Source organism: Pantherophis guttatus, chromosome 1, assembly GCF_059756535.1.
Source record: "Pantherophis guttatus breed Tessera chromosome 1, ASM5975653v1, whole genome shotgun sequence".
Classification (NCBI taxonomy): Eukaryota; Metazoa; Chordata; class Lepidosauria; order Squamata; family Colubridae; genus Pantherophis; species Pantherophis guttatus.
This window is the reverse complement of record NC_142063.1, coordinates 153,732,457-153,747,786: the sequence shown is the minus strand read 5'-3', so window position 1 is coordinate 153,747,786 and position 15,330 is coordinate 153,732,457. Positions and strand designations below refer to the sequence as shown.

Below are 15,330 nucleotides of genomic sequence, written 5' to 3'. Positions count from 1 at the left end.
GTAATTTGCCATTTATTTATATAGCAATAGCCCTTAGATTTATGTACTGCTTCACAGTGCTTTACAGCCCACTCTAAGCGGTTTACAGAGTCAGCATATTGCCCCTGACAATCTGGGTCCTCATTTTACCCACCTTGGAAGGATGGAAGGCTGAGTCAACCTTGAGCCAGTGAGAATCAAACTGCCAAACTGCTGGCAGTCAGCAGAATTAGCCTGCAATGCTGCATTCTAACCACTCAATATAAGATTTTTTAAGCTGAAAATGCACCTCTCTCTACTTCAACAAAGGTTTGCATTAAATTATTTTATGGTTATTTTGAATCTGGCATTAATTAAAGTTACATTATACAGTAACTGTAAGTTATTCTTTTAAACTCCTTCGTAGAGTATAAGAATTACAAACTTTGAAATGTTTGGAAATTTGAAAAATGACAGGGATCAAACAAAAGTAACTTCTATTATGGTTGAAAAGACATATATTTGTCTTTGCTATCTTTTTAAAAAATTCTGTTCCTTCACATGTTTTAGTGCGTACATAGATTTAAACAGTTCCAATCAAGAGAAGAACTATAAAATATCAAAAGATATTTTTGATATTTTCTTGTTTTTATTTGACTTTACAAAGTTTCTGCTTGTCCTAGCTACATTGCTATTAGTCTTCCAGTGCCACTTAAGACTTCTCAGTCTCAGGATTTATTAGTTTCTTAATTATTAAATGCTGCATACTGAATTATGAATGCTTCTTTTTTATCTGAATTCTTAATTGATATTCTACTGCTTGTTATTTTATTTATTTTGGCTGCCTTGTGTATGTGTATACATACATACATACATACATACATACATACATAAGAGATCTCTCATATATATATATATATATATATATAAGGAAGGAGGGAGGGAGAGAGAGAATGTTTAATTATATGTTAATACATAATAACATAAAGAATTATGCATGTCATTAAAAACAATGTGGAATTACAATTACATTTTAACATTTTATTTCATAATAATGTTATGATACATTTGTATTATATGTATTTTATTTGGCTGTTCACCGCCCTGAGTCCTTCGGGAGTAGGGCGGTATACAAATTCAATAAATAAATAAATAAATAAATATTAATATAATTACATTGCTTATTTATATATGTTAGTACACAGAGATGAAAAAATGTGATGAAAGTGAAGTTGTAACAAATTAAGCAACAGGTTCTGGTATGACAACTTAAGCAATTTAAGTTGGTGTTATGAAGATGTTGGATAACCATTTGTCTGAAGTGGTGTAGGGTTTCCTGCCTAAGCACGGAGTTGGACTAGAAGACCTCCAAGGTCCCTTCCAAGTCTGTTGTTATATTATATATTAAGAAAGAATGCAGCAAGGGAATATTTCTAGAGAAAACTTTCACAACAAAGGCATCACAAAAAGGATACTGCCTTGATGTTACCTTAAGTTATTTCAGCAAGGTGATTCACAGTGAATTATGGATAACAGCTTTAATAAATGAGCAATGTAGGAAAACCTAGGTGTTGAAAAATCATAGTCCTAAAGTTGCTTAGAATATTAATGTTGTTTTCTTACTTATGTTTTAGGACATTAATGATGACACGGAAGACAATACCTTGAGTAAGTTTCCAGATGTGACAGAAAAGGTTATTTCATCACAGCAAAGCGATACAGATAAAAAAAATGATAAATTGGAGTGTGCTGAAAACAGTGACCTTTCATTAGAACCAAGTCCACCACTTTCTGTGCACTCTTCTCCGATGTATAAACTGCAGCCAGAAGACACTGCTGGAATATCTCAGTCACTACCTAATGATGATTCTGCTCCAAATTCTCCTGCTGGATATTGCCGAAATGTTAAGCAAAGAGAATCAAAAGGAAAGGGGAAAGTGAACAAAGGTAAGATTAAGATGATTGTGTTATGTTTATCCAACTGGGTATCATTGTGATTGGAAGAATTTCTTATGTCTGCACTGACACAGAACCTGCAGGTTTTCTTGGAGAAATGTGGAGATCTGCTTCAGAAAAGGTACAAAGAGAATATAGGAAAGGAGGAAAGGGAAATAGAGAATTTTATTTATTTATTTATTTATTATATTTCTATACCGCCTTTCTCCCGTAGGACTTAAGGCAGTGTACAGTCAAGAAAAATATAGACACACAAACATCATAAAATTGCTAATTAAAATTATTACTTAGTTTGGTCAATTAAATAAAACCCAGAATTAGATAACATTTAAAAAATTCATTCACATGTTCATATGTTTAGCCCCGCCTGTTGGAACATCAGGGTCTTGAGGGCACGGCAGAAAGCACGGAGATCAGGGATATTCCGTATCTCCGGGGGCAGTTCATTCCAAAGGGTTGGAGCCCTCACAGAGAAGGCCCTCCCCCTGGGAGTCGCCAGTCGGCATAATTTGACTGACGGTACCCTGAGTAGTCCCTCCCTGTGAGAACGAACTGGTCGGTGGGAGGCTATTGGTGGCAAAAGACGGTCTCGTAGGTACTCAGGTCCTAAGCCATGGAGCGCTTTAAAGGTGATAACTAACACCTTGAATCGCACCCGGAAGACCACCGGGAGCCAGTGCAGCTCACGTAGGAGAGGTGTTACATGGGCGTAACGAGCTGCGTCCATAATCACCCGCGCGGCTACATTCTGGACCAGTTGGAGCCTCCAGGTGCTTTTCAAGGGGAGCCCCATGTAGAGAGCATTACAGTAGTCCATACGGGAGGTAACTAGGGCATGAGTGACCGTGCGCAAGGCGTCCCGATCCAGAAAGGGACGCAACTGGCGGATCAGGCGAACCTGATAAAAGGCACCCCTGGCCACGGCCATCAAATGATCTTCTAAAGATAGCTGTGAATCCAGGAGGACACCCAAGTTGCGGGCCCTCTCTGTGGGGAGCAAGATCTCATCTCCTATTGTCAGTAATGGTACCAGCTCATTGCATGAATGGAAGTACGATGTAATATTTGGTAGAGTCCTTCATGGTTTAAAATTATAAAGTAGTAACGATTCTACAACATCTAGGCATTTGTGTAATTGCAATAGAAGAAAAAAAATTATAATACAAATTGCAGCTCACCCTGCCTATAGTAGCACTTGGCTCTCGAACACATACTTGCTAACCTCCAACCCAGCATCCTAACCATGAGAACCACTGTGCTCCTGTGTTTATTACGGTCAAAGACTAGAATAAAGCAGTCAATTAAAAAGCATAGAAAATCCAACAGTCTAAAAAGTCATAATTATAAAATCTAAAGGATTTAAAACAAAGTATATATAAAAAAGCAAAAGCCTAAAAGGAGGGGGAGGAACATTATATGGTGGAGGGGAGCATAAAATAAGTAAATGGGAGACTAAATATCACAGTACAGAGCACTCTAGTATGAGGATGCTCATTAAAGGAAGTTTAGGGCAATGGTCATTATTTGAATTAATAATTTATGTTTAAAAAAGAGGTTTGTAAATCAAGGTTTAAAAAGGGTAAATCTTTTAAAGTTTGGAGGAGGTATTCGTTTCATGGAAAATCAGTCATGCTCCTTAGTAGAGATTTCTCCAGTTGTGGATCCTGAAGGAACCCAATAATTGAAATGGCCCAATGCAAACATTACACTGAATAAATATTCTGCCTTTATGCGTTATGCTCTGGACTCTATTCTTGTATATTGCTCTCAGAATATTTTTATAGAATGATTTACATTACATGTAATATAAATGAAAGATGGAAAAGATTTTTTTCTCATTCAGAAATGGATGTGTATCATTTGATATCCCCTCACTAAGACAATTTTGTACATATTAGGTTCGTGGTAATTATCCATTGTCTCTGTGTGAACTATCGTTATTTTGGCGGGATTATTCTTCTTCCTACACAGGCCTTCCCTGTCACCACGTTGGTTTTTCTTCCCCTGACACAGAGGCAGCATGAGGAGAAGTAGTCTTCTCTCAAGTGATGATCAGCAGTTTATCACCTCTTATTTTCTAAAAACAGTGCAACAAAAACCAAACATTAAATGTCTTCCTTAATATTTTGTTTTTGTTGCAATGTTTTTCACAAAATAAAAAGGTAATTCATAGCCTTGGTTTTATTCTCCCAGAAATGTGCTGATTTGAGAATTTATTTCTTGTTATGGGATGGGATGTGCATAAGAATGTGTAGATGTGGAAGGAACATTTAAATATTATATTTTATGATATTTTATATTATTGCTATAAACTATAAACAAACCACTGAAAACTAAAGAATTGGAAAAAGAAAACAATTGTAGTTTCAAAATAATAAATGGCAAACTATTCAGTTTTTAAAAGTGTGTTAAACCTAGATTATATGGGATCATATTATTCAATCCCAGCTTTCCACTGAAACAAGGCTGTCTTGAATGCTAAACTCTGACATACATTAATTAAATCCAATTTTAAGATCTGCTGTACACATATTTTTCTAAGAACGTACAATTATGTTTTTCACTACTATCCGAGCAAGATATATTTTGCTCTTCATATATAGGCAATGTCAAATTTGAGGGATATTAACAACATACTTATATCTCTGAATTTACTTCCATGAATCTGATGCATCATGATAACCAATAGATATGCCTAAAACACATGCATTGATATTCTTCTAAATTGCACCTGACATAAAAAAAAGATGATAGTAGATCTTTTTTAAACAATAGTTGAGAAATCTAGTATGCCCCAAAAAGAATTTTTTGTTGGACTAAATTAGTCCTTAAGTGAGAAGAAACATATCGCATCTTAAATCTGAAAGGTATTGGTACAGGTACTTCTCAACTTAAAAACAGTCCATTTAGTGACTGTTCAAACAACACTGAATAAAGTTACTGATGAACGTTTTTCATAGTTATGACCTTTGCAACATCACAATGCTAATGGAATCAAAATTCAGATGCTTGGCAACTGGTTCATACTTATGACCATTGCAATGTCCCAGGATCATGTGATCATCTTTCTGACAAGCAAAATCAGTGGGGAAGCCAGATTCACTTAATAACCGGGGCACTAACCTAACAACTGAGGTGATTCGCTTAACAACTGTGGCAAGAAAAATGGGGCAAAATTCACTTAACAAATGTCTCACTTAGCAACATAAATTTTGGGCTCAATAGTGATCACAATTTGAGGACTACCTGTATTAGTCTATTTCAAACTGTCAAAAAATGAGGTATGCAAATCTGAAGGTAGGCTGATCTTGTGAAGTAATGAATTCACATATGAAAGTGTAAGTTTAATTGAATGAAAGCACCGATGTATATGAATTGGTATATGTAGGTTATAGTAATATTTGAAAGTAGGAATCAATAACAGTATTTTAATTAATAATGATAATGAAGAACCAGAGATGAATTTTGAGAAACTGTATAACATTTTGAATGAACATAATCCAGGGGAAAAACTATTCTGGAATTATTTTGAAAGCTGCTTGAAACGTAGTGAAAAGAATTGTATTATAGAGTGCTGTAGAAATGTACAAAGTTAACACTAATGGAAAGTGTTAAAGAGAATGCTTGGTGAAATAATCGAGTTAAAGAGACCGTAATGAGGAAAAATGCAGATAAGAGAATGATTACATCAAAAAAAAAAATAAAAGTACCGTATTTTCCGGCGTATAAGACGACTGGGCATATAAGACGACCCCCGACTTTTCCTGTTAAAATATAGGGTTTGGGCTATACTCGCCGTATAAGACTACCCCTCTTCCAACTCACACCAAATAAAAATTAAAAAACATCAACTGGCTCACCCACAATGTAAAAGCAGCTGTGCTAGACCCAAAATGGCCCCTGCAACAAGCAGGAACCTCAAACAGCCACAAAAAGCCCAAAAAAACAACTTTCACACTTTACACACACAAAATTCCACATACAGCTTTGTGAGATTTTGTGTGTTTGTGTAGTTAGAGTGAAACACTACAGAAATACACTAAATCTCGGAAAGCTGCACAAATATTATTTTATTTTTATTTATTTTTATTTTTATATAAAAGCAGCTAAATTTAAAACTTCCTAAACTTTAAATGGCTAGGTCTAAAAAAGAACAACTAAAAAAAAAACCCAATTAACTATTTTTTTTAAAGCTCCCAAAGGGGGGGAAAAACTTACCCAATAGAACAGGGCTCTCCAATCTTGGCAACTTTAAGACTTGTAGACTTCAACTCCCAAAATTCCTTAGCCAGCTTTGTTTTGCTGGCTGAGGAATTCTGGGAGTTGAAGTCCACAACTCCCTGCCTGCTTAATTGCAGGCAGTGAGTGACTTGCTGATGGAATGGATTCAGGCAAGCGAAGCAAGGCAAGCGTTGCGACTAGCAGCTAAGGTAAGCAAGCAGGAGGGGGGAAAACTTTTTTCCTTTTACATGGCTCTGGTGATCCCAGCTGCGTTGCCTGATTAGCAGGCAAAGCTGGGATCGTCAGAGCTTGGATCGCCAGAGCCATTTAAGGCTCGTCAGAGCCTTTCGGCCTGGTCTGCCTGGTTACAGGAGAACGACACCCAGCGTATAAGACGACCCCCGACTTTTGAGAAGCTTTTCATGTGTCAAAAAGTCGTCTTATACGCCGGAAAATACGGTATGTTGTGTATAAAGAGATGGTTTTAAAAATGTAGTAAAAGAAAGCCAGGAATATGGTAGTCAAATTAAAAGAGTTGATTTTGATGAAAATAGAACATTGTTCTATGAATGGAATTAAAAATAAAACTGATTATGTTATTTGGAATTAAACTGAAACAAGGAAATAAGTATTTTAGAGCTTGTATAGGAGTGACTGGGTCACATTAAAAAATAGAACTTAAATGAATTCTAGAAATGTTAATGCTGAATCTTAGGAAGAATAACATTATTGTTTCCCTATAGAAAGGGAAAGATAGATAACAAAAATATAGCGTATGTAAATAAAGACTGAACTTTGGCTGATCTAGGCCCAACAGGTCCTCAAAATTCCAGTTATTGCAGGATCCTTGCAGTCATTTTCTGATAATTTTATTAAAGATTATAACAGATAAAATTAATAAAACTAGACTTGCAGTCCTCAAGGCTTTCAATCTTTAATGAGCAATAAAAAATATACTCCAAAGTAATTAAAAAGCTCAGGTTTAACCGTGAGTCCATAAAAGACTACATTAATGGCCTCATTGCAATCTGAGGATTTTCATTTGTTTGTAAGACATTGTAAAAAGGTGCAGTTTTGCCATCTACTGACACCCACACACCCACACCTGCTGTCTGGAGTTCATATGCGTAATCTGAAGATCTCTCCTTGTTCCAGAGAAGAATTCAGCAACCTGGAGATAGCATCTAATTGCCTTTTGGCCATAATGTCTTCTACTGTCCATAGGACATCAGGCTGCCATTCCTCACCAGAAGCAACCTTCCCACAAGCAAAGTCAGTGAGGAAGCCGGCAGGAAGTCAGAAGTCAGAGTTATGTGAGGTCCTCACTTAATGACCCGTGCAATCTTGCTTCACAACAGTGAAATGAACTGCTCTTGCTAAGTGATGAGGTCACTTGATATCACACTTCATGACTGCAGAGCATAGTGATGGCAATATTGGTCCAAATTGCCATTGTAAGCAGAGGATTACCTGTATTTGGGATTCTTGTTAATTTTTTTATTTTAGATTGATTTAACCTGTAAATTATGATTTGTTAGAATAGTGGGCCTCTCTTTTCTTCAATTTACAGTACGGTATACATGAAGGATTGCATTCCTTACTGTTATTATATGCTGATAATATTTTGCATTTTATAGATTAGAAATGTCTGTTCCCAATCTTCTTAATATATGATATATATCATAAATTCTGTAAATTGCAGTAAATCAGACTTGATGCGCTAACAACATTTAGAAAGTGTAAGGATTGGGCATTTTAGTTTATATATTGACTTCTTTATCACGACATAAAAATTCCTACAGTATTTTCAGCTGATGACCTTTTCCCATTTTGGAGATGAAAGATAATCCAGCCAGATAATCAATGATTACTTTGAATACTTGGTGTAAGATGTATACTTAAGCACAGCAGTTGATTTATATTTTAAGAAGCTTTTACATATTTATTATTCCATCCAATTATCTTAAACAAATTTGTAAGGTAATGAATAGATTTCTATGGCAAGGACTTCCAGGAAGATTTTATTGCATAAACTACAAGTACCTGCTAAGAGACGTAGGTTTAACTTCTCACATGTTCCAGTTTATTCTTGTTTCTTTATTATAATGTTGACTACTGTCTGGAATAAGGAATTTCAAGTTTTACCCTTACTGTGGCTCAAATTGAGAGTTATTGTCATATTTGATTGTCAACTTGTTGAAATGTTCGCAAGTAATAGGACCTAGGCTGGTGATGGCTAACTGTTTTGTCATTGTGTGCCGAAAGCACGTGAGAGAGAAAGCATACGTACATGCCGGCGCCCATAATGCAATGCAGCCCCCTCTCGCACATGTGTACATGAGCCCCCGCTCCCCCGTGCATGTGCACGTGACTCCCCCCACATTCTCCCCATGCATACGCACGCGCCCCCCCCCACCCTGTTTTGGGCCTAGTAGGCCTCCCTGCTGTTACAGGTGTTATGTCTGCCTTGCGTGTGCAGCTTTATTCCTCTTTAGCATTCATCTCCATTGTTTTGTGATGCATTTCCTGCCTCTCTAGGATTTACTTCTATTTGCTCCTGTGAGGCATTTCCTGTTCCTGTTGTATATATGTATTTATATTCTCAATGGCTTGTATAGCGTTTTAACTGCATTTTGACTAAAACTACTTGAAACACCTGCAGTCTCCTGGGACCAAAAATGGGCCGTGGGGGGGGCGCCACACCCCCTGCTCTCCTCCCTCCCCTGCACATGTGTGCGTGGGGTGGCGTCTCCCACATGCACCCTGCTTCCCATCCTGAAAATCAGCTGGCCGGCAGGAGACGCTCATGCATGGTGGGGCTGAGCTGGGCAATGGCTCGCATGCCCGCTGAGAGGGCTCTGCATGCCAGCTGTGGCACACATGCCATTGGTTTGCCATCACAGACCTAGGCAAAGGCAGTTTAAAATGAGTGGACCCTTCAACTATGCAATACAAAAAGTGTAAAAAAAAATCCAGTGTTACCTTAACAGAATAATAGATTTGGAAGGGACTTGGGAGCTCTTTTAGTCCAACTAAAAGCTCAGGCAGGAAACCCTATACCTTTTCAGACAAATGGTTATTCAATCTCCTCTTAAAAACTTCTAGTGTTGGAGCATTTACACCTTCTGGAGGCAAATTGTTCCACTGATTAATTGTTCTAACTGTCTATTGTTCTAACTAAATTGTCAGGAAATTTCTTAGTTCTGGGTTACTTATCTCCTTAATTAGATTCCATCCATTGCTTCTTGGCCTTCAGGTGTTTTGGAGAATAGCTTGACTCCCTCTTCTTTGTGGCAACCCCTGAGATATTGGAACACTGCTATCAGGTCACCTCTAGTCCTTCTTTTCATTAAACTAGACATACCCAATTCCAGCAACCATTCTTTATATGTTTTAGCTTCCAATCCCCTAATCATCTTTGTTGCTCTTCTCTGCACCCTTTCTAGAGTCTCAATATCTTTTTTACAAGTCTGGTCTTACCAAGGCATTATAACTTCGCGTGATGTTGATTCTATGCCTCTTTTAATGCAGCCTAGGACTGCATTGGCTTTTTTGGCAGCTGCAGCACACTGCTGCTCATATTTAAGAGTCCACTAGGATTCTTAAGACCCCTCTCACAGTTACTACTATGGAGTCAGGTTCCACTTATACTATACCTGTGTATTTGGTTTTTCTTGACTAAATGTAGACTCTTACTTTTTTCACCATTAAATTTCACTTTGTTAGATAGTGCTTAATGTTCAAGTCTGTCAAGATCTTCTGTGTCTTAAGCCTATCTTCTGGAGTGTTGGCTCTTCCTGCCATCTTGGTGTCTTGATTCTCAACTACTTTGAAACTCATTGAATTTGGTATTCAGTGCATTTTGATGTGAAAATTTTGTCCTGGTACTCGTTTGTTTAGTTCTCGATCACAAGCTAGAGTTTGCTGATGTCAGCTACCTTGTAACTCACTACATTATTCCTTATGGGGAAAAATTTGTTTGATACTCATCGTTTTGGTATTCATTGCCTTCTGGAATCAATTAATGTTGAGTACCAAAGTACCACTGTAATATCAATTGGATCACAGATATAACTGAATCATTTTCCCATAAAATGTCATGTATAATCACAGTTAAAAATAATATATTTCTGGCAGACAAAGACTTTAAGATAATACAAGCCATTGGTAAGTGTGCACATGCAGCCTGCAGAATTTATGCTTTACTAATAACAAATTAATTTGATGTATACTATGTGGACCAGAATATTCTGTAGTTTAGAATTGTGCATCGTTCTTGTCTTTTCTTACTGTAGCTTTTGCCTTTCTGGTCATCTTGCTACATTATATTTTTTCTCGTTGTTGTTATTATAATAAGCTTGATGGTTCTGTAACATGTAATAAAATATTCAGATTCAAAATAGCATCTAAATTATTTTTTTGTGTATAAACTCTTAATACTATTATCACTTTTGGTCAACTCAACTCTGGGGAAAGTGTTTTTAAAACCTGATTTTTTTAAAAAAATCTCACCCTGGTTCTTAGCAGTGTATTTAAGTTAAGCACATTATTTAGTTTATTTCATCCACATGTAGTTGCTGCTTTTGAAGCCCCATTAATGGTTAGAGGTTCCAGAAAAGTTATCTGTTACTCCTTAGCTTACAAGACTTTATAGTAAGTTTGAAGGAATTTCATAGTAGTTACCTCTAGGCCAGTGATGGCTAACCTTTTCCGGACCTAATACCCAAAGCCCACCCAAACCCCCAAAATGAAATGCGCGCGTGCCCCCCGCATGTGCCCTGCGCATGCGCACATGGTTAAAACAGGTTAAAACCAGGAAGTAACGATGTCTGAGTGGGTGGGTGGAGCTTCACGCTGCCACCGCTACCAGTTCGCCAAACCACGCACTGCCGCTGCTGCCAGTTCACCTGAACCGGTGCGAACCGGTAGCATTTCACCCCTGCTCTAGGCCTTGGCTATAAAGAGCTTAAAAGTCCTAATCTGATAAATCAATGGAGGATCACATTAAATAATATGAAATTATTTTCCTATTATCTTAAAATGATTTTGATACAACAGCATACGTCATGTATATTGGACAACTCAAAGAATGTTTGAAAAGAGGTGATTATAATTAATGTTTCGGTAATTGTAGATTCCCTCAGGAGTCAAAATGTAAACACATATGGTTTGACTGTATCCTGTTATTATTGCGCTTGGGGCGGACATCAGCAAGATTATTAATATGACTCTGGTTCTATTGCAGTATGGTAAGAATATGCATATTATTCTTGGCTGTATCCCCAGTATTTGGAACATATCAAGAAAGAGTGGATTTTAGAGAGCGTGGGAGTTGACCAGAAAAATTAGACAACACCAGAAGGAAAAATTAAAATTGATTTGCAACAGTGTTTTCACCAATATTTTGAAGTAGCTTGTTTTTGACAATACTTCAAGGAATATTGTCAGTGTTTGGAACTACTTGTTAATGCAATTTTAGGCCTTTTTTCTTTTCACTTATATGTTGCTATATTTATGAAACTTGTGGTCCATTAGTATTGTTATACACATTTATATAATTGTATTTGTTTGCATACTATTGTTACAAAAAGGTTCCACAAATGAAATATTTTTAATAGTACTCAGCAACTTTCTACTTCTCAATCATAATCCCAATCTTTCAACTTTGCTACAGTTTATTCAAGATTCTTAAAATTTTAATTTTGGCATGTCTTGAAGATTTGAGAATCTCTACAGAGTTTAAGAGATCTTGAATCTTTTTTGTTCAAGCCCCTACTTATCCCATCATGACTTCACAATACTTTCATTATCATTGAAGTTTTACAGTGTAGACCGAACACCAAACTCTCCAAATATACAGCAAGTGACTAGAAATTGGATGCCTTTGTAGACAGTTACAGTGTAGAATAATGTATTAAATCATTTCAGAAGTAAAGTTTTTGTTAAGGTTTTATATAGTCTAATACATTAAAAATAAAGAGAATATTAAAAAGGATTACAAATGCATGGACGTACATTTTATCTTAATAATACAGGTCTTAAATTGTTTAAAAAGTGGACAGAAGAAGAAAAAGAGAGGAAATGATAATATTGTTTTGTTTATCATTTTTTACCTTACCTATGCTTTAACTATATTAGCCCATGTTATAAATGCTAGTAATGCAATTTTAGCACCTGTTATTTTGGGACCTTTATTTGATAAGGGATATTGAACGTAAAATTCACCTGAGTGGCTAGGGAATAAAAACTCCAATACAATAAAGAGCTTCATGAAGTCTATGGGAAATGCAGTGAAGCGTGTCATGAAATAAGGATTTAATGGCCCTTGAGCTACATGAACATAATCTCTCTCTCTGAGCAACCTTCCTATATCAGCCTTCAAGATGGAAAAAATAGAACATTGAAAAAGCTTTTCAGTATTTAGCGATCATTAAGCAGTCTAAATATCATTCTGGCTTGAGAGTATTCATACAACTTCCTAAAACTGTCCTCAGCGGTAATTTAATGTACTCTTGTGTTTTTACGTTGAGAATCCTTTATGGGGGTTGTATTTTTTTCAGTGTGTCCCAGTAGATAAAAATAACCTGCCTTTATTATTTTTACAAATAACTGAAGATGATGAATACATCCAACACATCTTCCTCCTATATTCCTACAACAGCCCTATCAGGTGGGTTGGGCTGAGAGAGATTCACTGGCCAAAATCACCCAGCTTTTTACTGGAATCGGAGAACATCAGGATTTTCCTCCTCAGCTTTTGAGTGGGCATTATTTCCTGTCTTATGTGCCTCTTTCAAATTAGATAGGCAGAATTAACCTGTACGTTAAAATTATCAGATCCTGCTCTGGATCCGGCCTCCCTGAACAACTTTCGTCCCGTCTCCAGCCTCCGCTTTATAGTGAAGATTGTTGAGTCTGTGGTGGCACACCAACTTCCACAATTCCTGGAGGAAACGGATTATCTAGACCCGTACCAATCGGGTTTCAGGCGCGGACACAGCACGGAAACAGCATTGGTCGCCCTGGTGAATGATCTCTGGCGGGCCCGGGATGGGGGTTATTCCTCCATTCTGGTGCTACTTGACCTCTCAGCGGCTTTCAATACCATCGACCATGGTATCCTACTGTGACGGCTCCGGGGATTGGGGGTGGGGGGCACTGTTTTACAATGGCTATCCTCCTACCTCTCGGGCCATACGCAGTTTGTTTGGGCGGGGGGTCAGAGATCCTCTCTGAGGCCCCTCACTTGTGGGGTGCCACAGGGGTCGGTTCTCTCCCCCTGCTCTTTAACATCTACATGAAGCCGCTGGGTGAGATTATTCGCAGTTTCGGGATGAGGTATCATCAGTATGCTGATGATTCCCAATTGTACATCTCCACCCCGGATCAACCCCGTGATGCCCTTTCCGTGATGTCTAAATGCCTGGAGGCGGTATGGGTCTGGATGGGCAGGAACAGGCTCAGACTCAACCCCTCCAAGACTGAGTGGCTGTGGATACCGGCATCTCATGATCTAGTATCCCCATCACTTCGGATGTGGGGGGGAGTTGCTTACTCCCTCTGAAAGGGTTCGTAATCTTGGCGTCCTCCTTGATTCACGGCTGTCCTTGGTGGATCATCTGACGGCCGTGCCAAGGGGGGCTTTTGCACAGGTTCGCCTGGTGTGCCAGTTGCGCCCTTTCCTAGACAGGGATGCCCTCTGTACAGTCACTCATGCTCTCATTATTTCTCGGTTGGATTACTGCAATGCCCTCTACATGGGGCTGCCCTTGGGGTGCACCTGGAGGCTCCAGCTGGTCCAGAATGCGGCCGCGCGGGTTGTTAGGGGAGCTTCCCGTTACTCCCGTGTAACACCTCTCCTGCGCGAGCTGCACTGGCTGCCAGTGGCCCTCTGGATCCGCTTCAAGGTGCTGGTACTTACCTATAAAGCCCTTCATGGCATGGGCTCGGGGTACTTGCAAGACCACCTCCTACTGGCCTCCCCCCGCCCAGTGCGCTCACATAGGACTGCCCTCCTCCGGGTGCCGTCGGTCAGACAATGTCGGCTGGCGGTTCCCAGGATGAGGGCGTTCTCTGTGGTCGCACCGACCCTCTGGAATGGGTTACCCACTGGGCTCCGGACGGCCCCCGACCTCCGCACTTTCCGTGCTGACCTGAAGACATGGCTTTTTCAGCAAATTCTCTGATCTGCCGCGAGGTTTTAATTTTCTGGGGATTTTAAATTGGCTTGTTTTAGCACTATTTTATTGTTATGTTGTTCTACTCTGTGAGCCGCCCCGAGTCCTACGGGAGAAGGGTGGCATATAAATTTGATAAAATAAATAAATAAATAAAATAAATAATCACCTTAAGAAAGTACTGCTCAGTAACGTCTTGTCTATCGTTATGTAGATTTGTTCTATTTTCTCTCATCATTTGATTAAATGATCATTATGGTACATAATTTATGTCAGTAAATATATTTATTACAGATGACAAAAGAGCTGAAGAAAAGGCTGAGGAAAAATCCGGAGACGGTCCTTCTGTGGGGAAAGCCAAAAGACGTTTTCCAGATTTTGGGTATGACTTGTTTGGTTTCAACAACAGAAAGTTAATATTCTTGCATTGATTTATTAAATTACAGTTCTGTTACATTCAAAATTAGACATCTGAATAATTATTGCTGCTAATACATATATTAAAATATCACTTTAAATGTATTTATTATATTATCATGGGAAACTTTTTTTGGGCCTTATGCCACTAGAAAGAATTATTTATCTTCAAAGATTGAGTTTTGGATTTTGTTTTGACTTAAGTTACAGTTTTAATATTATTATTATTTTGCTGCTTAATAGGATATGAGTGAAATATGATTATTGTGTATTATATACATGATACAGGCAGTCCTTGCTTAACAACCAGTTATTTAATGATCTTTCGAAGTTGTGATGGACTCAAAATTATGACCCAACTTCAAAGTTAAAACTCCCCCCTTACCCCATCCGGTATGGTAATAGGCTCACATTTTGGAAGCTTGGCAACTGGCTTGTATTTATGACTGGTTGCAGCATCCCATGGCCATGTCATCATATTTGTGACATTTTTTGTTTTCAGCAAAAAACCAGCCATTTAGAAGAATGGGTTCATTTAACAACCAGGTGATTCACTTTAACAACCATAGTGACTCACTTTACAACCATTGTAAAAATGGTG

The 15,330-nt window shown here is 38.2% G+C and overlaps 1 protein-coding gene across 2 annotated transcripts in view; it reads left to right on the top strand.

Moving 5' to 3' along the window:
• Positions 1 to 15,330, top strand: part of LOC117671552 (neurabin-1-like) — a 55,450-nt gene that overhangs the window by 26,631 nt on the left and 13,489 nt on the right. For both annotated transcript variants that reach the window (XM_034427495.3, XM_034427476.3), the window contains exons 13-14: positions 1,593 to 1,905; positions 14,607 to 14,694. In XM_034427495.3, coding sequence (XP_034283386.2) covers positions 1,593 to 1,905; positions 14,607 to 14,694 — 401 coding nt within the window. The remainder of the gene's footprint in view (positions 1 to 1,592; positions 1,906 to 14,606; positions 14,695 to 15,330) is intronic.